This window comes from Vanessa atalanta, chromosome 8 (genome assembly GCF_905147765.1).
Source record: "Vanessa atalanta chromosome 8, ilVanAtal1.2, whole genome shotgun sequence".
Taxonomy (NCBI): domain Eukaryota; kingdom Metazoa; phylum Arthropoda; class Insecta; order Lepidoptera; family Nymphalidae; genus Vanessa; species Vanessa atalanta.
In genome coordinates, this window is record NC_061878.1 from 687,802 (window position 1) to 714,692 (window position 26,891).

Here is a 26,891-nt window from a genome sequence, read left to right on the forward strand (position 1 = left end):
CCTCTCGTCACGTTGTTTTTTTTTGTTTGTGCATTTTGACGAAAATGTTATCGTGTATGAATTTCAGTGGTTTAAAATATGGAAAGATTTCGGTGCAGTGACGTGATATGTGCCTTATTACGCAAGGTAAGCGCTTATGAAAACTTTCAACCAAACGCAATTTTAAAAAGATGTTTAGATACGAGACAATATCAAAAATATTATCATGGCAAAATTTAACACATTTCAATTCAAGTCTTTACTAAATACTTTTAGAATTATCTGATTTAGAAGCAACTGAGTTGAAAGGTTATTATGAAAGAGTTACCTAGTGGTAATACCCTTTTTTCGAATCAATACTATTATATAGTACAGCCATATGTTAACGTGTGTGTCTGTGTGAGGGCCTCACGTTATGTTATATATACCGTTATTAAACCATTTCATTCAACTGATCTATTCAATAATGTTCTGTTAGCTTCAATTTATTCACACTTGATATAACTCCGTGGGATACAAAAATATGTTATGACGTTATATTTTGTTTTTGCGGGTGAAAATTTTCACAAGTGACATATCGATTGACGATTTTAGACCATAGGCCGTTCTGCTTTTATGAAAAAAAAACACTAAAGACTTATATTTAGATGAACTGATTATGTAAATTTGATATTTGATACGAAAATTGGTTTACGTTGAAGTCAATAAAATGTAAGACAGGAAACAATTATATCATGAGCAACTGTGCATTTTCTTTAGTACGCGAGTTTTTTAGTTTAATTAAGTAGTATTTGTAAGTTTTGATGTAAACTGTCGATTTACATGTTCTCATAACAGTTTTTATGTAGTACCAACGTTTTATATTACTGGATTCCATTTTAGCATAATTTTTAGGGCGAGTGGCAAAATATATTTTTATATTTTAACATATTTTCCTGGTATATATATAAAATAGTATCTTGATGTATATATAGATGTAGGTACATATCAGGTTAATATTTATATCTGAATCAATAAAAATATAATTTTATGTAGGCTCCGATTGCACTCCAAATCTATCTTTTATTACTTGAATTATATATATATATATATATTAATAATTAAATAATATATGTTCCAAAGACAATTAAGTGGTTACTCTATGTACTAAGTACCAAAAATAATTGTAATAAATATCTTAACTCACTAACACAAACCTATGTTGATCTACTGTTCATCCCGAGGTCTTCGTTTCAGATCTGGGTCTAGACAATACATACCTATTGGATAGTTTTTTGAAAATCTCAGTACTAGCTAGGAATTTAGAAGTTCCCAGTGTTTACACTTAAATGCTTGAAGTCTGTATAGCTGTTGGTTCTGCCCCTTAATTATCACCAGCCTTGTCAGATTTTTTTTTCAATGCTTATCATGTTGTCATATCAAGAGATGACATTTGTGCATGATATTTTTTTTTTTTTTTAATAATTTTTGATAAATATTTTAGTACATCAGTACTTATCATCGAGTGTGATTGATACATAAACATTCATTAAAAAATAAAATAAACATTAAACAAATCATTATTACTCAAATCAAATATTTCAGTTCTCCATCCTTCCTTTTACTAACTAGGTAATGGGTCTGAATGAAAATGCCAATAAGAATATAGTTTTTAATTTGTGTGATTAATGATTATACAGAATATTTTATTTTAGAAAAAGGCTTTGGAGTATGCATAAACATGGATGTTTATTTGATGTTATATTATAATGTAAAAATTAAAGTCCATTTGAACTACGATATCTTTACCATATACTTTCACATTCGCATTTTGAATTATTAAATTTCAGGTAAATATGAGCAAACACAATATGCAGTCATTGTAGATTTCTATATCAATACTATGCCTACCTGATTCTATTGTTCCAATATGTTATACTATGATATTCAGGTGACTTTATGTGTTGTAATAAATAACTAGTAAAGTAAATTTGTATATAAAGTCTATCAATTTATTTTCTTCAAAAATATTTAATAATATTTACTAACAACTGACATACTACATTATTGAAGTAGGTTTGATTTTTGATTCCCGTGGAAAACAACAAATACTAACTCGTTATTCAATTACAAGCTTTTTTAATGTTTTTTTTTTGGTTTTTAAAAATACTGTACCTATACACATTTTTTATAAAACATATTTTATTTTGTCTAATTTTCCATACAAACTGCTATTGAACAAATAAACCTTATGTGGTTTTGTTGTATGTGTACAATGTGTTTGAGAAAATGATGATATTTCCATCTTTTTGAAATTGATTGTACTTTAGGCGGATAATAAAAAAAAAAATCGGTATTATTACTGAATTGAGGCTTTATATCAATAAATTTAAAGACAAAAGTGTGCCAATGGTGTTAGTGCTCGAGATAACACGTTTATTGACCTCAAAAACTGTTGACGCTTAAGAATAGGTTATCGGCGACATCTTGTAATCTATCAAGATAGAAGATTATAATGTTGTCAATCGAGATATAGACTTAAGCTTATTGTTAAATTACAATGTTAAATTTTAACAATGCCAACACGCCAATAGTTAACAAAATTAAAAATTGCAAGGGTCACGAAAGGTCACAGATACTTTTTTGTAACTGTCGCTTAGATGGCGCTGCATTAACTTCTATACAGATCAACGGTTCGCAATGACTGTTGTTATGTATCTTAGGTGTGATATTATGCAGGATAACCCTGCCAGCTGTTATTAGCGTAGTATAATAATATTTTGTCGTAACATTTACCTGCAACGAAAACGGAAGAGCTGATTCTTGCAATAAAAGGCTGATAACGAATTTTTTACCAATACCCTTCAAGATCATCCTTGGAAATTAAAACAAAGAATCGTTCAATTTAATATATATGAGGAAGCTGTTTTTGTTATTTTTTATATTTTACAAGTAGACACTGGACGAATGAAGATAATGATGCACTTATATGTAACTCTGTTGCGCAACTTGTACACAACCTCTGAATTCCGGAATATCTATAATCTCTTTTACGTGTTTGGAATATTAGATTTGCTAATCACCTAGATAGTCAGTGTATACTCAATACTAGCCAGTTATTCTACCGTCAAACAATAACTTTGTATTGCTATTTTGCGGTTTGAATGCTGAGTGAGCCAGTGTAATTACAGAAATAGGTGACGAAATATTTTACAAACGCTTGTTAGCGGCGCCTTACTCATATGCTGGCCTGCCTTCCAAAAATAATTGGTTATCTTACACAACAGAATTGAATTTTCTAATCAAAGAGGAACAATGATTTACAAACCTTAAAAATACATATTTCATGTTAATAACTCTGTTATATCATGCACTACAAACAGTTCTTGATTAATATATCTTTATTTATAATACGACACTATTCCACTTAAATCAACTTTAGTCTTACTTTCAAAACTCAAACGACTACAACGACATTAAAACCGCCAGCTTTAGAGAATCCATAACGAATACCATGAATTCTACAAGATATCGACCAATAGTATCGCGTCAATTCAATGTCAAAATTATTTATTTGTCTTTACTTACTTTGTGGTTGGATTAGGCTTTACCTCATGTCCAAGGCCTATTAATAAAAAGTAGTATTATATGCTTCAAATCTGTCATGACCGAGGAACGATCGTTTTGCCTAAAGATCAATAACAAAATAAAAAAATATTTTAATAAATCATAATGTTACATTAAATCTGTATAATTATAAGGTCTTTCTGCTTTTTGACAAGTCCTAGTTTACGATACACATATAAAACAATTGTGTTTTTTTATGTATATGGTATATTTATTAGAGCCAGTCATATATATTGATAAACTAAATAAAATTTTTAATCTATATCATATTATTATTTTGTTCTAGGTAGAAATATAGACAGTCTGCTGTTATTTTGATTCAACAATATGACGTCACGGTAAGTTGCCTGATATGTTTAATAAGCTTTAATAATTAAAATTCTTCTGATAGTAAAGGATTTTTTCATTTTTTTTTATAGGATATAATTGTAATGAAATGTTACGAAGTAACTTCATATTGTAAATTAAAACTTCATCCGGTTTGGAATAGAATTATAGATCTAAGTGTATGTACATATATGTTACTTTAGAAGTCAAATGATGTTTGTTTAGCACGGTACATTTCTTAGTCCTGAACCGTATATAAATGTATGTATGTTTAGTTTTCAATTGAAAGAATAGCTGATTTGGTGGATACATTTCGAATTCGCACTGTTTGTTACAATTAGTTCTAATCAATTAATTTCGCATTATCAATTAAAGTTATACATTGCGAGAGTTGACCTACGTTGACATCAGTATTTTCAATGAAGCTTATCTATTGATAGGTACTATCGATTACATCCACATCAATTAAATTAACATAGCCGAGTAAAAACAAATGAAAATAATGAGTGCACATAAACGTAAAATTATATTATTCAAGCCTTTCTTACATTAATAACTGTATTTAAAACGGGATATTTACCATGTTTTTTATTTTTATTTGGTGGAGCTCGATATTTCGACTTTACCTACGAATGTCTTGTTCATGAGTCTTTCTTACATTACTATGAATTAGAGAATATATATTTTAATCTATGAACCACGAAAATTGTCGCAACAATTTCTTATTTATCGGTGTACTATACCATGGTTGAGGCACAAATTCAGGTTAAGACCTGTCCAATGGTAATAAATTTAACAAAAAGAAAACATTTTATTAATAGTACGCTGTGACAATATTTTCCTTAATTTCTTAATCATATAATTTCAAAACGCCGAGCTTCGGGTTTATTCCGCATTGGCTGAGCCATGAGTCGTCCGATAAAATAATTAGGCATAACCTTTTTTAAAGTTAAAAACAAAAGCAACAAAATTTCAAAAGCTATCTAATCTTAAGTGCAGTAGATTCGAAGGTATTTTGTGACATCGTAGAGTTATCCTGTTAGGTCAAGTAACGAGTTTATCAAGCGTTAACGTCTAAGTCAATAGAAGGAAATATATAAATACGATTACGGAGGATTTTTATATATTTAGCTGAGAACATTAACAACACGGTACAATGTCGTCGCAATATATGACATAGGAGGAAGTATTTTTTGACATCTGTCATGAACGTCAGATAATATTTACCTTTATGAACAGTTTCAACACTAACCTTATATGTATGTAGGTATATCTGAATCAACATAAATATTGAAATACAGCGCACCAAAGGCTAATATTTATATTAGTTTTATTCATTGCTATAAAAATTGATCAGGCTAGATCGGTTGTTCGTGTTGCTGGAGGCGGGCGCCGGTGCCGCCACACGGCGGGCCGCGGCCCGTCAGCTCGGCGAGGTGCAGAAAGCCCGCCCAGAGGAGCTGCACCGTCTGCTCGCTCGCCTTATGAAGCACCTGCGCTCGCCCGCCTGGGAGACGAGGATTGCGGCCACGCAGGTTGGTTACATAACGTTTTTGGATCAAGATTTTTTATGAGTCCTATTTATCTCTTTCTTAAAATCTCGACCCATATTGTATTCTATACCGAGTACCTACTTAATTATGATAAAGAAAGAAGAAATGGTTCTAAAGTATAGACTATATATAATAAATAATACTATATATAATAATAGATATAAAATACTTTAAATACGTTTTTCGCAGGCTGTTGGAGCGATATTGTCAAATGTTCCAGAATGGCATCCACCCCTCGTTACCGTTGTCAAAGGTAAACTAACTATAAATTAATAAGTGTTTTTTTTTTAATTTATATTAGCAATCAATTCAGATTTTTTTTCTTTTATATTAATAATGAAAGCAAATAATAAAATATTTTTATCGACGATGTAATTTAAAAAAAAAGAAATAATATTTAAAGTATATAGCAATAATATAGTATATAGCAGCAATAAATAGCAAATAATATAATCAAAATCTATATAAAAACGTAAACTTGCAAAGAATTTCAAATTTTGAGCTTAACTCATATAATAAATATATTTTGAATAAATAGGAAAACCATATGTCCAGTTTCAATGTTACATCAGAGTAGTGTACTACTAGAATTGATAGACATGAGATATCTAATTTTAGCACACGACTTCGGTCCTTTCTCGAGAGGAGAGCGAGGTCACTGTTAGTCTGTAGGATATTTCCAGACTGTTTATTCGGTCCTTTTGGAATATTCGCGGATAAAAGTAATATAATATGAGACTGTTAGGTGTCAATTGTTGGTTGAAATGTAAAACAGAAATAGATGTAGCGAAATGATATCGTATACACACAAAGTTAATATTTTTATTAGCGGATGTGTCGTAACAGCATTATAGTGAAACGACGCTGATAAGCTAAGCAAATGGGTTTTTCGAATTTTATCAATTTTTAAATAATAAATAATATTATGGAATTTTAATGATCACGAATCTGAGTTTTATGAGAATTTGACTCAATAATTCTTGGTAGTAATTGCTCGTATCCAAACTTTTTTAAATTTAAATAGCACTCAAGCAAGACGATTTTTAGCTGTGCAATGTATCAGGTCTAAGTTTATTAGTCATTAGCCTTGTATTAAACATATACAAATGTATGTAACTTATTGTAAAAAAATGACTAAATTTTATTATAATTGACCAATATTATTTAGTTGTAAAAAATAAAGATAAAATTTGAAAATCTAGTGTTATTCGTAAATTATATTAAGTAAAGAGAGAAAATAAAAGGATAAGTATAAAATTGTGTACATTGATCTTGATAGAAAGTTATACTGGAAAAAGGAAATTAATGAAAAATTAGGCGTCATTATTGAATGCGAAACATATCGTTCCGTTCAGTTACAGTACGTTTATTATATTCGGTACTATTCCACGTCCACGAATTTGATTTTTTTTACGGTGCTATCAGCTGGTGCAGTACCCATATCGAGAAATATATCTTCTTAAAGCGATTCTCGATTTATTGGACTTTCATATTGGGCTATTTACGTACTTGTAAATTACTATAGTCCACTCAACCATAATATGACAAAAGGCAGATAAACAATATTTGACATTGGAACTATCCAATCTGCCGTTATGTCATTGGTCGAGAGCTTCACTAATCTACGATATTTATTTTGGATTGTCGAAAAAATGTCGTTATGAAAGATGAAGTTGATATAAGTCGATATAGTCGTTAAGTGGAACAATGTTGAATATTATAAAAAAATACATTGATCAAGAACTGTCAGCAGTGCACAATATAGCCGAGCTATTAGCAAATCGCATGAAATAAGTTAATCTAAGGTTTGTTCATCTTTTTTCCTTCCACGATTGGAAGACTGTATATCGTCTTATTGATTTTCAATTGGATTATCAGACCTGAAGATGGACGAGAACTATTATCAGAATGTATCCTCAACAATGACATGACATTAACCCACCTTATATCTTACCGACAATCATTGTGACAACAAACGTTGTATTCATCTGAAAGTGGAACACAGAAATACACAGAAATATGTTGAAGGAATTTTCCCATTACTAAAATAACTTTTAACATAATTTTTTTGCCCTTGAAACCTTTGTTCAAACATTACAATCCATGTTAGCTGACGTGTCGTGAAATAAGCGGATTAAGGAACGTTTCCCTGTTTCCTGACCAGTCGGCGCGTGAATTTGAAATCTTAACTTAAAAACCCTTCACAGTTGACTTAAACGTAACGTATTCGTCAAATATATTTCTACTGGCACAAAAATCGTGTTATTTAACTGGATACTATTGTAGGTCCACATAGTATTGGTATACTATATTATCGGTTGGTGTTTGCTGAAGCGTTATTAGAACAAACAGATATTTTGATTATTTGTGTATGTCATTTAAAATTATATGTCAGTCGTGTCTCCAATAAACACGAGCTATAATCCAATCCAAGGATCTCGCATACAATAAATAAATAAATTGAAAAAACAAATATTGGTACACAGATGACGTCCAAGGGTAACTATTTTTCCGTGTCATTGTGTTTTATGTAAGTTGACCTAGTTTAAAGTCTATTCGACTCGATCTTGGTTGACGTTTGCTACAATAGCCTAATAGACGGAGCTTTAAATTTAGACTCGGACCTAGGGTTGTTGGCTTTATTAAATAAATGTCTATTGTGTAAGTCGGTCACACTGATCCTTACGTAACTAAAGACGTGTAATCTTCTTAAAGACATTTATTTCATTCACGTGACGGAAAAAGTACACGTTCAATATTTGTTTGAAGTTTTTTAATTTTGTACGGTGAAGGTTAATCTAAAATAATATTATAAATGCGAAAGTAACTCTGTCTCTCAGTCTGTTGCTCTTTCACGACCAATCCATTACCGAGAAATTGATGTGATTTGGTGCGAAGCAAACTGGAACTACGAAAGGACATAGAAACACACACTTAAAACGCGTGCGAAGCCGCAGTTGACACTTAGAATGATATTGATTGTATCATTCTGTAAATACTTCTCTTGGGAAGTTGGTTTGGTAATTATTCCATCACACTGTTCCAATGCAGGATATTTACGCTCTCCTTCACCGCAGAGCACGAAATAAAATAAAAATTATAGAAGTAATAGTGGACGTGTAGAAGGTCTCGACGACACGCCAAACTCTGTTCAAATGTATGACAAAATAATAAAAAATCCTTGTTCAAAGCCGAATATAATATATCAATTTCTTACAGTTCTAAGACAAATTCCCATCAGATGGCCTTTTTTACTCCTTTCCTATATTGAATATATCTGAGATTTCGCATTCGTATTATTAAAATCTCTGAAAATTAATAAATATAATTACAAAGTTTTTGTTTTATTTATTGAAAGTTTGATACAGTCTTCTAAATGTCTTTAATATTTTCTAATGTTAGAACAAGGCGCGATAACAATTTAACAGGTATATTAGTAACTACCGGTTCTTACGTAAATCGATTGTCGTATGACCTCATCGAGTCAAGGGCGAGCCAATAGCAACTGAGGGTTTGGTGATCTAGTTTATTTTAATTCGGAGACAGGACAATAAAGCAACCTACATTTCAAAAGCTATTATTATCTGACTACTGGGCAAAGCTCTACATTCTTGCAGAGAAGGATTGGAGATTGTTCTCCAATATAACTCCTGTTCCTACTGCTGTTGGTGGATACAAGCGTATCAGAATTTCATCTGAAAAATGCAGATTTATTAACGTTTTATTTTCCTGCGCAGGATATATAATAAGTGTACATTATTGCCTTATTCTCAATACATATCATCGACGGAACGTAAAATCTGACGCGATTGGAAAAAGTTCAGATGCAGGACTCTAATCTGTACCTATAAACATTATTTAGTTAATGATTACTTAAACAATGTCTCCTTTTTAATGTGAAATCAATAATGACGGAATGAAAGAAATGAGTAATTAATCAAATCTCGCCTAACAAAGATTTTAAGTTAGGCCGTCATCGTCCGCCAAGCAAAAATATCTTCTACTAAAATGTTCTAATTCTAAAAACTATTAGTATAGCAGCATTTATAAACGGATCTAAGACACATTTTTGAGAATTACTTATTAAATTACAATAACAATGTTCGAATAGCGGTCATTTATGTATTCTTGGAAGCGCGCCCAACACGAAACGTTTATTAAAATCATAGTAATCATAAAAAAAGCGTGTTAATATTTCGGTAAATCTTAAGCGAGACTATGCAATTGCGTGGGACACCGCAATATATCTGCTTCTGGGTATATTTAAAAATAAATCCCCAATAACTTGTCGACCCGATCCGGTATTTGAACCCTCAGAACCTAAGGCCATATAAATATAAGATAGCTATTACTAGAACAGCTATTCTCAAACATCAACTTGCGTTTTGCTGAGCTTTTGGGAGTGGACCAGATTGTAAAGTATTTTATGTAAAGTGACAACAATTTTAAATTTCCCGCTGATCTAGAGAAGGCGTAGACGCGCTGAGTGAAATTTCAGGATAAGATTCACTTTTAATATTTTCAATTATGACAAATAAAATGTTAGCTTATCTAGCCAGACCGATTAATTAAGAACACTGCAAATAAAACCGTTAAATATAAATTACGATTTTTTTATAAATTTCTTTATTAAAAAAAGTTCGTACCTTCGATGCAATTGTTTGCGTTATCATTTCCCCCTTTTATGTATAATATATATTATAATGATACATTATTATATATATATTAATACATTGTACATGATACAAAATATATAAACTGTTCATATTATAAAAGTGTATGATAAGCTTGTTCATTTCCGCGCAGGAAATCGTCATGTCGGAGAATCGATTGTTGCTTGCCCTTCATTCTGTATTCCCTAGAAGCGGTTCTCTTTTTAAATACGTTCAGTTACGTCTGTTGGGAGTTATGAAACGTGTACGGTTTTTATATTAGGACACAATTTATCTATATTTATGAAATCGTCTGTCCTGATCAACTATCAACGCACAGCCAAGCAATCTGCTGTCAAGAAAAACAAAATTAAGAACATTTATTTTATAACATAAACTTTTTTATAACATAAACTTATACTATACTATATAATATGCTATAGACGAAACGCCTTTTATCTCGAAACCAAAGGGTCTTCTTATAAGTTCGCAAAACATTTCAACAATTCAATAATTCAATAAACAAAACATCTTACAGTTGAGTAGGTGGCTTTTATCAGGCACTACGAATTTTGAGAGCTCAACCAACGCAGGCGCTTCAATGACGCCTCAAAAATATTTTTTATCGTTATCTCAGGATAGGTTTTTCCTACTTTACGACAAACAAGAATCTTGATGCTGCCCACATTTAAAAGTTCGGGTCAGTATTGAGATCTTTTTTGGAAGAAAAATACAGCAACTTTTTGTTGGCCTGACCTAGAGTTTTAACATAATATATATAGTATTCACTAAACCAAAGATATGTACATCTTTCGAACACGCCAAAACATGAAAAGTTTATTGTTTTTCCACAGATCTTGATAACATTTATCGATTTCACCTTCCCTTAATGAAAATTAACTCAATAATCGACTGCGCGTGCTTCACATATAGTATCGTATACACATTTGACCTTTTGTGATATTGCTAGCAATGGACACCTCAGTACTATTATTTGTGGACTATGTACGATATGATTGTCAAAATTCGAGATTAAATATTTGGCCGTGATCACTGTTCGAAACGAAAAAGAAAGTGTTTTTTTATTATCTATTTTTATTATCTGTACTAGCTATACTAATATTTCTTAATTCATTCATACTTTAGCTTCATCTTTACATTCTTGAATCCCATCCAAGGGTTATACATAAAATTTGTTCTTCAGAATTGAAAATGTTCATATGGGTATGTAGGTCCTTCTCACAGGCGGACGATGTCATTATTATTATCTGATGTTGTGACGTTTAACACATGCATCCATTTTATTCCTTAGTGATTTTTTTGGAAATAAGTCTCTTTATTTGTTGTAGAAGAGGAATCGGAACCAGATGACAACGGTCGACTGCGTTGTGAAACATTTGACATTGAACGTGTCCTCGAACATGGCGCTCACCTCATGGGTTCCGAAGGACACGAGTATGATATGGACGAAGAATCGCTGTCAGCTTCAGGTGAGAAGAAATACTTGATATAAATATTTTAATTATATACAAACTCTTTACATGAATTGTGAATATAAATTTCGACACAGAGTACTTATAGTCTTATTTATTTATTAAAGGCTTAAGATTGATAGTTATTTTTATGTTTGCACGCAATAATGGCGCTCCAAGAAGTTTAAGCCATATTGTGTCTCATTTAAAAAAAAGCATACGTTCAGTTACTTTTGCCGATTCTAATCAGTTCTAAATAATTTATTCCGAACCGTCGGTTGATTGTTGATCAATAAGCAAGTGTTTCTATATTATCTTAATTAAATATCATTTTCATATTGAAATTAGACCTGAAGGAGAGTTTGGCGAAGCAAAGGCAGCAACTCAACGCACGGTTGGGGTTAGATGTTGCGTGTTCATTGGGAGTGGATTTGAGTGGGATGTACACCAACGAAGACCTTTGTCCTGTGAAGACACCCCCGAAGGTTGAGGTGACAAGGGTAAGCCTTATTTTAAATATATATTTTATATATGAAGGCCAATTGAAAATAACTGATTCCAAAATTAGCACTTTTAGTATAAGTATTATGAAATAGACATTGTATTTATTAAGACTATTGCATTAACTCCTTTTGTAACGTTCTAGCGTCCGGTACAGGAGCTGGTCGCCTGCAAGGGTCTAAGTTCGCGCGAAATGAACCTCGCCAAGCGTCGCGCGCGCGCCGCCTTCAGTAAGCAAAAGTCACGCGACTGCGACGACGGCGCATCGACCGCCCCCCTCACTCCCGTCACCCCCACGGGCCCCGCGCCACCCTCCCCTCTCGAACCAGAGCGAAAGAAGATGAAGACCGAGCCCGTCGATGAATCACTGGGTGAGTTTGATTGATCATGTATGAAGTGAGTTGATCAGTAATCTATAAATCAGTCCGTCTAGCGTGATTCGGGCTCGGTATTGGGTCACATTTTTTAAAATTTAAAATTACGTACATTTAAGGCGAGGTCGCTTTTGCGGTTCCACGACGTGACGGTTCGTGGGGCGAAGGCGCGCGCTGGCCCCTGGAGGCGTGGTGCAGCGCACTGCAGGCGCAGCTGTTCAGCGCCGCCTGGGAGGCCAGGCACGGGGCGGCCGGCGCGCTGCGCGAGCTGCTGCGAGCCAGGATAGCGGCCTCCGCGGGGCAGCGCGCCGGCATGACCGTGCAGCAGGTGAGGGTCACCCTCGACCACTCCACACTCGCCTAGTCGCAGGAGACGATATCGATGGTACTAATTCTAACCCTCATTAATTCAGATGGAAGATGCTCATCAGGAGTGGTTGGAGGATATGTCGCTGCGGTTGCTCTGCGTGCTCGCGCTGGATAGATTCGGCGACTTCGTATCGGATCAGGTATAGTCGTAAAACGAACGCCTTCGAGAAGGAGCTCCGGTCCGCGGCAGCGAACGACGCGATCTCAACATACCCCTCGCGGCCGCCAGGTGGTGGCGCCGGTGCGCGAGACGTGCGCGCAGACGCTGGGCGTGGCGCTGGCGCAGCTGCGGGCGGCGCGCGTGCGCCTCGTGGCCGAGCGCGCGGCGGCGCTGGCGCGGCAGCCGCAGTGGGAGGCCCGCCACGGCGCGCTGCTGGCCTTCAAGTACCTGCTGGCCGCCCGGCAGCAGCTGGCCGTGGAGTGCGGCGCGCTGGAGCTGCTGACGGCGGGGCTGGAGGACGGCGCCGAGGACGTGTCGGGCGCGGCGGCGGGCGCGCTGGCGCCGGCGGCCACGGCGCTGGCGGCGGCGCGGCCCGAGCGCCTGGCGCGCCTGGCGGGCCGCCTGTGGCGCCTGCTGCGCGACCAGGACGACCTGGCGGCGCCCGCGCACGCCTACATGGCGCTGCTGGCCGAGCTCATGGCGCTGCCGGCCGCCGCCTCCGAGCTGCAGTCAGTATTTGTTGTTTTGTTTTATGAACACAGTTACAGAAAACTGTTACTGCCACTTAAGCACAGCCCTGCCTTCACGTTGTCTAGAAGATTTTGTCATGAGAAACATCGTTTGAAACTACGTTTTTTATTAATTTTAAATGTGTTTATTTTTGCAGTCCCATCGATCTGACGGACGTTCTGCCGAGGCTTTGGCCGTACCTCGATCACTCGACCAGCTCCGTGCGAAAAGCGACGTTGCAAACTCTGCGCACTCTCACGCGACCCCTAGTTACGGCTGGCACTAATGGTCAGACCAACGGCAACACAGAAAGTAGTGAAACCAAGTGCGACACGAATAACACAAAATGTGAAAATGCCGGTGACGGTACAAAGGACACAAGTGAAGTGAAAAATTGTGAGGTAAAGTGTGATAATGGTGAAAACGGTCAGTACCTGAATTGGACGCCAGAGTTGTTGCAAGAGGCTATGAGACACATATATCAGAGGGTACTCTTCGAGCATGTGCATGAGATACAAGAGATTGCCGTGCAGGTGAATATACAAGATGAATAATTGGTATAAGATTATATCTATTTATTATATAAATAAATAGATTGAAAAATTATTTAAAAATCAAAACCAATAATAAATGGATTCAAATAGATGATGTTATAATGAATATTCATGTAGCCATTGGCTATAGTATAAACTTTAGATAGACTGTATCCAAATTAAATTTCGAAGTTCTGAGGTTTGGTTAGGTTTTTTATTTGAAATTTAATTTAGCTTACCGCTAGTCATATTGAATATGCTAACATATGTTAATGCTCATAGTGGCTACCGTTGTTAGGGCTCTGTAGAGATCTTGGTAGGCTTCAGTTTTTCTAACATCGAAAGCAATTTGAACGGTTTTGTTTAGGGTACGTTGTTAGTATGATGTAGTTTATATAACTGAAACTCTCACTATCATCGGGCACTGGCGAATTCCAATATGGCGGTTCATATGTTTGTCTGTTTTTTTCCAACAAATAAAACAATATATAGGTAAAACAGTATAATACCCATATATACCACTAAAAGGTAATGTGTTGGTGTGATCCAGGTGTGGGAGAACATCCTGCGGCACGCGGCGCTGGGCACGGTGCTGGTGGCCACGTGTCCGCTGCTGGCGCTGTGGCTGTGCCTCGCCATGCAGCCCGCCCGCCTGCCGCTGGAGCCCGCGCTGCTGCTGCACCCGCCGCCCAAGGTACATTGACTTTGTCACAAACGGGGACATATTCAGTAACATTAATTTTACCCAATGATAATGAAATTCCGGGTGTATTATCAATGTGTATTTGAAATGCCGGTTAGTTTACCTCAGCATATAGATTAAATTATAAGCTTATGACATAAGAATCATTCAAAATCAAAAATATTTTTATTAAAAAAAAATTTCAACGTGGCTCATAAAAGTACTCTTAAATTGACACGTTACAGCGTTGAATTCAATGTAAATCTACCACCACCGCCATAATGTGAGCTGTAATTATATCAAAAATATGTTCTTATAAAATCACCCCTCAGGAGCGGCGAGCGCGCGTCACGAGCGGCAGCGGCGAGGCGCTGGCGGGCGAGGCGGGGGAGGGCGAGCTGCGCGCCGGCCAGAAGTGGTACCTCGGCGGGGGGGAGAGCCAGCCCGCCGCGCTGCGGGACGCCAACGTCACTCGCGCGCGCTGCCTCGCCGCCGACATGCTGGGTGAGGGCGTCTAATCTCTGTATGATAGCGAAGTACCACTCGCTGATTAATCACCAAATCTCAGAAACTGTAACACCTACGATTTTGAAATTTGGCTGGGCATCCGCTGAGAACGAATTTTACGAAACTTCACCCCTAGGGGGGGGTAAAACGGGAGTTGGGAGTTTGTTTTACATTTCACGCGGCTATAGCCGCAGGTCAGATAGTAAATAATATAATCAATATTTCTTTTTTCCTCGTGATCATCTTTTTCTCATACTTTACGACCCTTGTGGAGGATCAGGACAGAAATTGTTTACAATTTTTCAACTTATACGTTTAAAAAAACGGTCAATAAACGTTTCTGTGGTAAAAGTAATTATAACATTAACACCTTTATAGATGAAACGCCTACGTAAAAATATAAAATCCTTATAATAATATATTTTATTGAAATTTCAGGTTACCTATCCTGCTATCTCGTCCAGCCGGCGCCCGGCATCGAATACAAGGCAGAGGACGAGAGTCCGATTGATTGCTACGTGAAGGTAAATGTATAGCTAGTATGAGATCATCGATGGCACTATTTTAAATAGGCGTGTTTTAATGACTGCCACTGTGCAAACCTGCAGGTGATGGTGGTGTACCTGCGCTCGGGCAGCGCGCTGCAGCGGCTGGTGGCCGGGCTCGTGGTGTCGGCCTGGGCGCGCCGCAGCCGCACGCACGACCGCTTCCCGACCGACACGCAGGTGCGTGTTCTTATCCGTAGCTTACTCGCTCCTGTGGGATAGATCGCTGTACGCTTTGATAGGATAGCGTGTATTGTGTAAAATAAACTGTCTGTATCATGTTTGATGATTTATTATCATAGTACGCTCGAATCATACCGACGCAATTATGCAAATGATATGTTTACACACACACACACACACACACACACACATCAGCCCGCATTCGTCCACTGCTGGACATAGGCCTCTCCAAATGCACGCCACTGTGGTCTTTCTTCGGCAACTCGCATCCAGCTCCTGCCAGCCGTCTTGCGCAAATCGTCACTCCACCGAGCCTGAGGACGTCCTACACTACGTTTGCCGAGACGCGGTCTCCACTCTAGAACACGTTTTCCCCAACGGTTATCGGTTCTACGACAAATATGGCCAGCCCACTGCCACTTCAGCTTACTAATCCGGTGGGCTATGTCGATGACCTTGGTTCTCTGACGGATCACCTCATTTCTGATGCGATCCCTCAGAGATACTCCGAGCATAGCCCTTTCCATAGCACGCTGAGCGACTTTAACCCGGTGGACCAGCTTTGTCGTGAGTGTCCACGTTTCGGCTCCGTATGTCATGACGGGTAGGACGCACTGGTTGAAGACTTTCGTCTTAAGGCACTGTGGGATCGACGATGTGAAGATTCGTCGTAACTTCCCAAATGCTGCCCAACCTAGCTGAATTCTTCTATTCAACTCGTCCTCAAAGTTGTTTCTACCTAATCGCAATGTCTGCCCGAGGTAGACATATTTTTGAACAACTTCGAGAACGGTACCGTGTATCGCAATCGGTTCCGGTAGAACATGTTCATTGAACATGACCTTGGTTTTATCCAAGTTCATCCGTAGGCCGATGCGCATAGAAGAATCAGCCAGCTCATTCAGCATCTGTTGTAGGTCCTGCAGCGTTTCTGCCATGATGACGATGTCATCTGCGAATCTCAAGTGAGAGATGTACTCGCCATTGATGTTGATGCCACGCCCTTTCCAGTTCAGCGTCTTGAACATGTCCTCCATTGCATTAGTGAACAATTTGGGGGAAATAACGTCCCCTTGTCTCACTCCTCGATGCAATGGTATGGGATTCGTTTGCCGACTCTGTACTTGGACGGACATGGTGGCGGCCTTGTAGAGACATCTCATCACTTGGATGTATCGCCAATCAACTTGGCAACGCTGCAGGGACTCCAGAACAGCCCAGATTTCAACCGAGTCAAAGGCCTTCTCATAGTCCACGAATGCGAGACACAGGGGCCGATTATACTCATGGGACTTCTGTATAATCTGCCGCACTGTGTGGATGTGGTCTATGGTGCCGTATCCGCTCCGAAATCCGGCCTGTTCCGGGGGTTGGAATTCGTCGAATCTTCGCGCAAGACGGTTCGTGATCACTATGATATGTTTAAGAGAATATAATGATGTAATGTAATTAAATAATAGTAAATAAAGCACGCACGACGATTGTATAGTCTAGTCATTAATGAATAAAATAAAACATTATACACACATTATAAAAAGTGCCAGTCGACATTTAAAAGCGATATTTTAAACTGATTTATTTTCGTTAACAGGATGAGGGCGATTTGAATGAAAAACAAAACGGTATGTCGAAGCTGGCGTCACCTCTCCTCGTCACGACTCTCCACACCGCTTTAAACCAAAACCTGTATTATGATGAAGTCGCCTTGAACTGTAATCGGTAAGGCTGTTTACAACTTTTAGTCTCTCTCTCAGGTGTAATTTTATTTATTTATATTCAATTGAGAAAAATACATTTATATTGTTATATATATTTTATAGAATCGCGAAAAAATAGCAAACAGTAAAAAATACTACCGAACTTTTTCTTTTTTTCGAAGTTTTTTCTACATACAAACAACGATTAATAATACATGATAGGTTTTACTTAATATTAAAATGAATGTTACAAATATTTCAGGATATTGCAAGAAGCACGCGATTTATTGGCTATGATGAAGCATTACAAGCTGCCAGTGGATAATGAAGAATTCAACAATATCATGAGACTTGAACAGGTATTGCTTTTTTTCAGGTATAAGTAGGCGGACTGAAAATGGGCGATCTGATGGTAAGTGACTGCCACCGCCCATAGATTAAAGATAATTTATTCAAAGAGATGTCGATAATCGTCCATAGTTATGGAATAATTATGTTACATCAAATTACCATACGGAGCCGTAAAATGTATAAATGTAGTATCCAACCAGCGTAATCGGCGCAGGTGTCGGCGATGACGACGACGACGCAGCCGCTGGTGGCGGCGCTGAAAACGAAGCGCGTGGCCAGCTCGCTGGAGGAGCGGCGCGCCGCGCTGGCCGCCGCCGTGGCCGCGTGCGCGCGCGAACAGGCCGCGCTCAACGTGGCGTGAGTGTGCCGTGCCCGCCCGGAACCATTCTTAATCTTGTTCATTTCGGTTACGACCAAATAAATATTTTTTCACATGAGCTGAGGGGTATACCGGATGACCCGAGGTTGTGAATGTTAACATGGATCGTTTTCAATTTCAGCGTCCAGGCGGCGCTGAGCGGCGCGGTGGCGCACATGGGCGCGCTGCCCGAGCGCCTCAACCCCGTGGTGCGACCGCTCATGGACAGCGTGAAGCGCGAGTGGTCCGAGGAGTTGCAGCGCAGCTCGGCGCGCACGCTGGCGGCGCTGCTGGCGCAACTCGTGCGCCGGGATCCCTGCCCCAACAACAAGGTGCTCGTCAACCTGAAGGCTTTTCTCAGGTATGCACTGCCGCCTCATAGAAGGACTAATTCCGATTCATTTTACAGAGTGGGATTCATCTGGATAAATTATTAGTTTTGTCTGATCAGTTTAAGTGATAGAAATGATTCAATGTGATTCGATTTACATGATATATACCTTTACAGATGTGATCCTGAGTTTACACCTCGTATATCACTCGAGAACTCGGAAGATGCAAACGGTGATTCGGGCAGTGGGGATAGCGGAGCTGAATGCAAGACCGACGTGCATTCTAGTCATGGACCTGCTTGTGAGGACAAATCTCGATTATTAATCTGGATTAAATATTTTTATCTGGATTTAACTTTTTAAGCGTACATGTATTATTATTAAATAATTAAAATATGATACTATACTACTTGTGATAAAAATCGCATATTCTTTTTAGTGGATAAGTATAACGGTATCCTCACACTGCGAGAGCAACATCGCAGCGCAGAGCGGGTAGTGCCGCGCCGCGGACGGCCGCCCGCCGCGCACAACGTGCACAACACGCACAACGCACACAACGCGCACAACACGCATAGCGAACTGGGACTCGAACAGCTACTGCCGCATGAAGATGAGGTATGTTTTAACAATTACTGTAAAATAGTACTTCGTACGTTTACTTCGACTTTACTAGTTTAATACTTATAGTATTTCCTATTAGTAATTATAGTAATTTTTTTATTTTTTTTCATTCGTCAAATACGTTACAGGCACGAAAGTTACTCAGAATACAGAGACGGGGCGCCACAATGGCTCTTACTAGTCTAACTGAATATTTCGGTGAAGAACTTCCAGAGAAATTGCCTAAGCTATGGGAATTCATCACGCAACCATTCGAGAAAGTGATGACCGATAATGGTAAGTAATTTTTTTAATTTGCAATATGGATACCTAAAAATTTTTAATGTCTATAATAATATGTTACTATATAAAAACACGAAATACTAAAAACATCATAGTGCAACAGAAAAATTGGAAACGGAAACAGCTGGTCGAATGAATGAAGGGCTTTTTGATTACCGCAGAATGTTTGTCCTTTAGAATGATTCCTTAAAGTCGCTCTAATACGCTACTGATGTAACACTTCGCGTAACGTTTTTTACAGAATTGGAAAATTTAGAAGAGGAAGCCGGCGAGGAGTTGGTCTCTCGCCTGCAGGTGGTGGAGGCGGTGAGCGGGCACGTGTGCGGCGCGCTGTGGGCGCGCGTGGCGGGCGGCGCGCGCGCGTGCGTGGCGCTCACCCGCGCGCGCCACACGGCGCTGCGGCACATGGCGGCGCGCGCCCTGGCCGCGCTCGCCGCGCGCGACCCGCACGCCGTCATGCAGACCGTCGTCACCGAGGTCAGCCCAGGCCTCAGTACACTGCCCCTCTAGTGATACTATTTATTTATAAATGGTAGCTTCTGCAGTTGTCGCACTATACGAATTACCTTTGAAATACTTCGTACTCTTTAGGGTCTCGCTGAGGAGATATACACTTAAAGGCTGCTTATTTACAGAAGCAGCCTTAAACATAATAATCTGGAATCTATTTATAGCGATGAAGCTATAGAACTAAACAATGCCTATAACACCTTATTAAAGCAATAATTCGCAGAGACATATAGGCGTTTATAATTATATACAATGAATCAGCTTAAGCAGCTTAAGTAGATGATAGCCAATGTCGCGTGTCCGCCGGCAGGTGATCGAGGCGCTGTCGGACGTGCGCAGCGAGCGCGTGCGGTGCGGCGCGGCGGAGGCGCTGGCGCGCGCGGTGGACGCGCTGCAGCTGCAGCTCGTGCCCTACATTGCGCTACTCGTCGTGCCGCTGCTAGGTACTACTGCCACACTGATTCTATGAACCAACTTTGTAACGATTTCGTTTGCATTTTATTATAGGTTTATCAGATACATTTTTAATAATATTTAATCTTATATGAATACAATTTTCTTTAATTAATTTTACATTATATGAATATAGAGCCACATTACACAGATATTACTATCCTAGTCGGTGACTCATATGTAATAAATATAAATATCGATTTGATTGACCCATTTGCTATTTTGCTATGTTACAGGACGTATGAGCGACCACAATGAGGCAGTCCGCATGATGTCGACTCGTTGCTTTGCTACATTAATTCAGCTCATGCCGCTCGACGGCGCCATTCCGGAACCCGCGGGACTCTCGCAGGAGCTTCGGGAAAGACGACAGCGAGATAAACATTTTCTGGAACAGCTTTTCAACCCCAAGTTCATCAAGGATTATAAAATACCTGTTCCTGTCTCCGCTGAACTAAGAAGCTACCAACAGGTGAGTGTTGATTATTCCTAATGAATGAATTGAATCGAACAAGTAAAGTAAGCTTTATAAATTATATGATATAATAAACAGGCCGGCGTGAACTGGTTGCGGTTCCTGAACGAGTACAAGCTGCACGGCGTGCTGTGCGACGACATGGGGCTGGGCAAGACGCTTCAGTCCATCGTGGTGGTGGCGGGCTCGCATCACGAGCGTGACGCGCGTGCGCTGCCCGCCCTGCCCTCGCTCGTCGTGTGCCCGCCCACTCTCACCGGTTACTATCAGCTGCTCATTCGCACGTCCCATGTATTCTGGTTCAAGAGTGTGCTAATGACATGGATAGATTTGCTAACGTGTTTTGCTGTTGTAAAGGCGTAGGATAAGCGAGGCGCTTAAAAATAATTGTTTAGTCTTATTTTACGAAACACGACCCACGGGTCGAGATTTTATGTTTACAAAACAATAATATAATAAAATCTATAATACTACTACACTTTTATTCTTAAAACCTCATGTAAAATAAAAATTGTTTTTACAGGTCATTGGGTGTTTGAAGTGAACAAATTTATACCATCAAAATTTTTGAAACCTCTTCAATACGTTGGGCCGCCTGTGGAGCGTGAACGATTGCGGACCCACGTACAATTCTACAACCTCATCGTGGCCTCATACGACATAGTGCGGAAGGATATTGAATTCTTCAGCAGTATTAAATGGAATTACTGTATATTGGACGAGGGTCATGTAATCAAGAACGGAAAAACTAAGGCGTTCAAGGCGATAAAGCAAATCGTAGCAAACCATCGGTTGATCTTATCAGGAACACCTATACAGGTATTGTTAAAGACAATTAGTATGTTAAGGTTTATTCTGAGTTAAAGTATTTTGCCATCCATATCACTAAATCAATATACTCAAGAGATTAGTATTGTGAAAACATTAAAAGCTGTTTATCTACAATTGTTTTATGTATGATAATGTTATGAATAAAAAACCCAAACAATTAAGACTTATTTATTTGTAAATAAGATAAAAGTAAGAAAATTAAATATATCGATTATAGAACAACGTGCTGGAGCTATGGTCGCTGTTCGACTTCCTGATGCCCGGCCTGCTGGGCACGGAGCGACAGTTCACGGCGCGCTACTCGCGCCCCATCCTCGCCGCCCGCGACCCGCGGGCCTCCCCGCACCACCTGCAGGCCGGCGCGCTCGCCTGCGAGGCTCTGCACCGACAGGTACCGTCGAATGGTCGCCGCATCCCAGCGATGTACACAGACACTGTTGATAATAAAATTGATCTTCTTGTAAAATAGATTGCTTTTTTTTTAAACAACGATTTATTTATTACTGGACATAAAAGTTGGTTAATTTTGTACAAAATCAAATCGATTATTATAACTGTAATTAAATTAAATTGCAGGTACTGCCGTTCCTACTACGACGTGTGAAGGAAGACGTGCTACGGGAACTTCCACCGAAGATCACTCAAGACTACTACTGTGACCTGAGCCCGCTGCAGCGCCGACTCTATGAGCACTTCTCGCGCGAGCACATGCCGCAAGACATCTCAAACACCTCCGCGCACACTCACGTCTTCCAGGTCAATATATGATTTTATTTTTTGTGTATAATATGGTTTCTCCTTTTTTTCTAATTAACGCAATAATGTTCTCTCAAACTATCGTATACTGATGATAGTTGCTATGCTATGCAATGTTAACAAAATGTACAATATTTCGTACAGGCGCTGCACTACCTGCAGAACGTGTGCAACCATCCAAAACTAGTGCTGATGGCGGAGCATCCGGAGGCGACGCGCGTGGCGCGACAGCTCGCCGCGCAGGGCTCTTCTCTCGACGACATCGAACACGGGGCCAAGCTACCAGCACTAAAGTCAGTTCGAAAGAATTTGTATTACTTAATTAAGCTAACTATTTTATATTTAAAACTATCAATTTAATTTCTAATTACGAAATTTATCGAGAAGTGCTTGAAACGCTTCCGAAAGACTACGATAAGCACGACTACATTGCAGGCGTAATTTCAACGTATTGTGAACCGTTTACTTCTGTAACGCCTCGACCCTAAAACCGTTCGACTAAGTTGATAACTAAAAATATATCTATTGTCATATTAAGTATGTATTCTTGTATTGCAGGCAACTTCTGCTTGATTGCGGAATTGGAACATCAGCAACTGTCGGCGAGTCCGGCGCAGTCGTGTCACAGCACCGTGCGCTGATCTTCTGCCAGCTAAAGAAGATGCTGAATATAGTGGAGCGTGACTTACTGCAGAAGCATCTGCCATCCGTCACGTATTTGCGGCTGGACGGCAGCGTACCGCCACACCAACGACACGCTATCGTTACGCGTTTCAATACGGATGTGTCTATTGACGTGCTACTGTTGACTACTGCTGTTAGTATTACTTATTAGTAAAATAGTAATAAGTTACTACTATTAATTATACACTTATTGATATTTTAATAAAAACATTACAAAAATTTGATGTGACCTAAAAACGTCAAATCTACTTTTCTGAGTCAATGAATATAGCAGTTACTGCTTAAACATTTTGTTTGAATATTAGTATTTCTGAAATATTTTTTAAATCATAGTCTATTTGGAAAATGTATTATTATGGTAGAAATTTTTAGAAGTAATTATAGATCAATTTTATGAACAATCACATAGAAATGCTTGAGTAATCATTTTTAAGTATTTTATCAACTACTGTACCTAGAACAATGTAATTAATTTTGTTTAGGTGGGCGGTCTGGGTTTGAACCTCACCGGTGCGGATACGGTTATTTTCGTGGAGCACGACTGGAATCCCATGAAGGATCTTCAGGCCATGGACCGCGCTCACCGAATAGGACAGAAACGGGTCGTCAACGTGTATCGACTCATCACTAGGGACACACTCGAGGAGAAGATCATGGGGTTCGTATTTTTGTGTTATTAAAAATCCTATTTTGTTACAGTAACTTTTCGTTTTGACTGATATCGTTCTATATGAAAATAATAAATGTTTTCTTGGTTATTATTATATTATATGGTTAAATATGTATATATAATGATTCTTTATTTCAGCTTACAAAAATTCAAACTAATGACTGCAAACACGGTGATAAGTAGTGAAAACGCAGCAATGGAGACAATGGGGACGGATCAGCTGCTTGACCTTTTCCAACTGTCCAGTGGCCCTGCGCCTTCCACCTCACAGGCCTCCACGACAGGTGCCAAGTCCCTCATAGAAACCCTTCCTGACCTTTGGGACGACAAACAGTATGAAGAAGAGTATGATATGACGAATTTTGTCAAGAATCTAAAAAAAATGAAAACATAAATTTACGTAAATTGAGCAAATAAATTATTTAATTTAATTGTATGTATGATGTGAGGCCAGTGAGGTACAGAAACGAATAGATTTATAATATGAATAATTTATTTTGATAGCTTCCCATTTTGTATGTTTGTATAAAAACTATTTATTTTTAATTAAATTTAACAGTTTGAAATGAGATTGGTAAACAAAATAAGGGCTTTTTGCTGCCTTAAAAAGGTTATCGTAATTGGTTAATACGAGATTTGCATAAGAGACTACACATTTAAAGTTAAAGCTTTCTTTTGTATATTACATGCTTAAATACAAATATTCTATATTTATTCCAATAGTAAAAGAAGGAAATGTAAAATACACTTATACAATTATTCTAGCTTAATTTGTAACAAAATAAAATAAATGTTTCGATAACAATTTCATTAATTTAATTAGTCATTACATATATCTAAATAACATATATTATTATCATGACAAACGTGTTCGTGAAATATGTGATGAATGAAAGAACTTTAATGATTTAAATATAGTTTTGTGATAATTAAATTTTGGACACAATCTCTGGCCTTATTTAATTAGATTTAGAGAATATTTTGCAAAAAGTTTTTCAATATAACATGTGATATTTTTTGAATGAAAAAATAAGTCTCTACTTCTTAATTAATGTAATTCTTAAGCAATTCATTCAGTACTTTCTCCACTATTTGAAACTTAAATGTCATATCAGTGCAAAGTAAAAAATGTTAATTGACTTATTTCTCTATCGGATTTACTACAAGCTTAATTATATTCGTTTTGTCTTTTATTAAAAATAATATATTTTAAGAAATAATAGCATATGCGATAAAATGAAATAAATTGTCTCATACCAAATTATTTTATACCCTTTATTGTATTAGTAACTATGCTGTAGTTTTACAAGTAATTAAACTTATATTATTGTAGAGGCTGATACTGTGATGAGAGCAATAAACAGTCTAAGTGTTACATAACTTTTTAGTGTATTATATTGTTTCATGTAAATTTTGTATATTTTTTATACATTGTCACATGATTTTATAATCAATGATACTATTATCAAATGATTATACGAAATTACATCGAGAATTCAAAAAGAAATTGATTTCGAAAAATTTTCGTTGCTTGAAAAATTAGAAAACATAAGTACTGCATATCAGTACTTAATATTATTTTTAATTTGCCTAAAATAACAAGTTTTTTTTTACTTTGTCGCGGCTTGTATAGTAACAAGATAATTACATTTTAAATATGTAATATTATAAATTTTCATGTTAAAAAAAATAGTTAAGACTTATTTAAAGATATATGTTTACAGATTAAGATTGATTGATGAAGTGCAGCATATAAGGTTTTTAATGAGAGTCTTAAATTAAGAAGTTTTATATACTAAAAAAAATTAGTCATTGGACATCGTATCAAAGCATAAGTAATGAGTTCGAATTCCATGCGCACTGTCGATGAATTGCGAATTTTTATGAAGCATCTGAGTGTGGAATTGAGGATGCTTGTCCATCCGCGCATTGCAGATGTGCGCCGACCCTTAGTATCCTTAAAATAAAATATAATTGATCTATCATTTTGAATTGTCTATGCTCACAATATATTCCCAGTGTACATTTTTGAAATCAAATTATAAATATGTCTATACTGTAAACTGTACTAAGTTCTAAAACTTTCGATTATAAGTTAGTAGTAACGAAACCAAAATTAAATCTGTTAGATATAATTATTATTAAAGTAGTCTTATAATGCCTCACTGACCTATTTTGTACATCTAAAAAAACTACATATGCAATATTGCTTGTGAATACATTTAATATATTTTTTTTATATAAGTTCCTTTATAAGATATACCTCAATATTTCATTCTCTAACAGAAATGTTTTTATTTATTATAATATTTTAGTTAAGTGTTAAGATAAAGTCACATCGCTTAGTCATTTTCGTAGTTCTAGATAGGACCTGGAACGGATTTGTGATTTAAAATATATATATATTATTTCATTATTTTGCTATTTAGTACCTGCTCAACAATACGACGAAATCTGCACTATTTTCCTATCAATTAAAAAGCACTGACAATTTATTTCACAGTTGCCAATCGAATTGTAATAGGATAAGATTTAATAACTGCCGTGTAACGTTTAATAAGACGTGTTTCGCGTAATTTATGCAATGTGTAGATGAATAATGTTTTCTTTTTGTATTTAAAGTTCAACGGTTTTTGTTACAAAATATCAAAAAGTTTTCTTGAAATGTTTGTTTTTTTTTCTTTAACTTAGTTTGAAGTTTTTTATTGTAACCGTATTTCTTTAATAAATTTGATGATGTCATTTGTGTTTTATTCAAAACACTCTTAATTAAATCTATAAAGTTAATAACAAAAATATCCGTCTCATAATCCAACGCTATTAGCGTTATAATAATTCTAAACCAAAAAAAGTTTATCCACTTTCAAATTCACTTAAAATTATGAATCAAAACCGATTAAGTAAGAAATTGACCG

The 26,891-nt window shown here is 37.4% G+C and overlaps 1 protein-coding gene across 1 annotated transcript; it reads left to right on the top strand.

Annotated features, from left to right (window-relative positions):
• On the top strand, positions 1–26,392 carry LOC125065588 (TATA-binding protein-associated factor 172). Its single transcript, XM_047673289.1, has 33 exons — positions 1–126; positions 3,872–3,923; positions 5,270–5,447; positions 5,655–5,718; positions 11,467–11,607; positions 11,938–12,089; positions 12,236–12,461; positions 12,584–12,792; positions 12,878–12,973; positions 13,063–13,502; positions 13,661–14,036; positions 14,587–14,730; positions 15,051–15,222; positions 15,664–15,749; positions 15,834–15,950; positions 17,545–17,672; positions 17,913–18,009; positions 18,216–18,358; positions 18,502–18,720; positions 18,868–18,992; positions 19,131–19,309; positions 19,444–19,591; positions 19,839–20,074; positions 20,418–20,550; positions 20,797–21,032; positions 21,114–21,294; positions 21,559–21,854; positions 22,084–22,257; positions 22,443–22,622; positions 22,767–22,915; positions 23,181–23,439; positions 23,789–23,964; positions 24,115–26,392. Exons 2-33 carry the CDS (start codon positions 3,913–3,915, stop codon positions 24,368–24,370), a joined length of 5,727 nt encoding a protein of 1,908 aa, XP_047529245.1. The 5' UTR covers positions 1–126; positions 3,872–3,912; the 3' UTR covers positions 24,371–26,392.
• Positions 26,393–26,891: the final 499 nt, after the last annotated feature.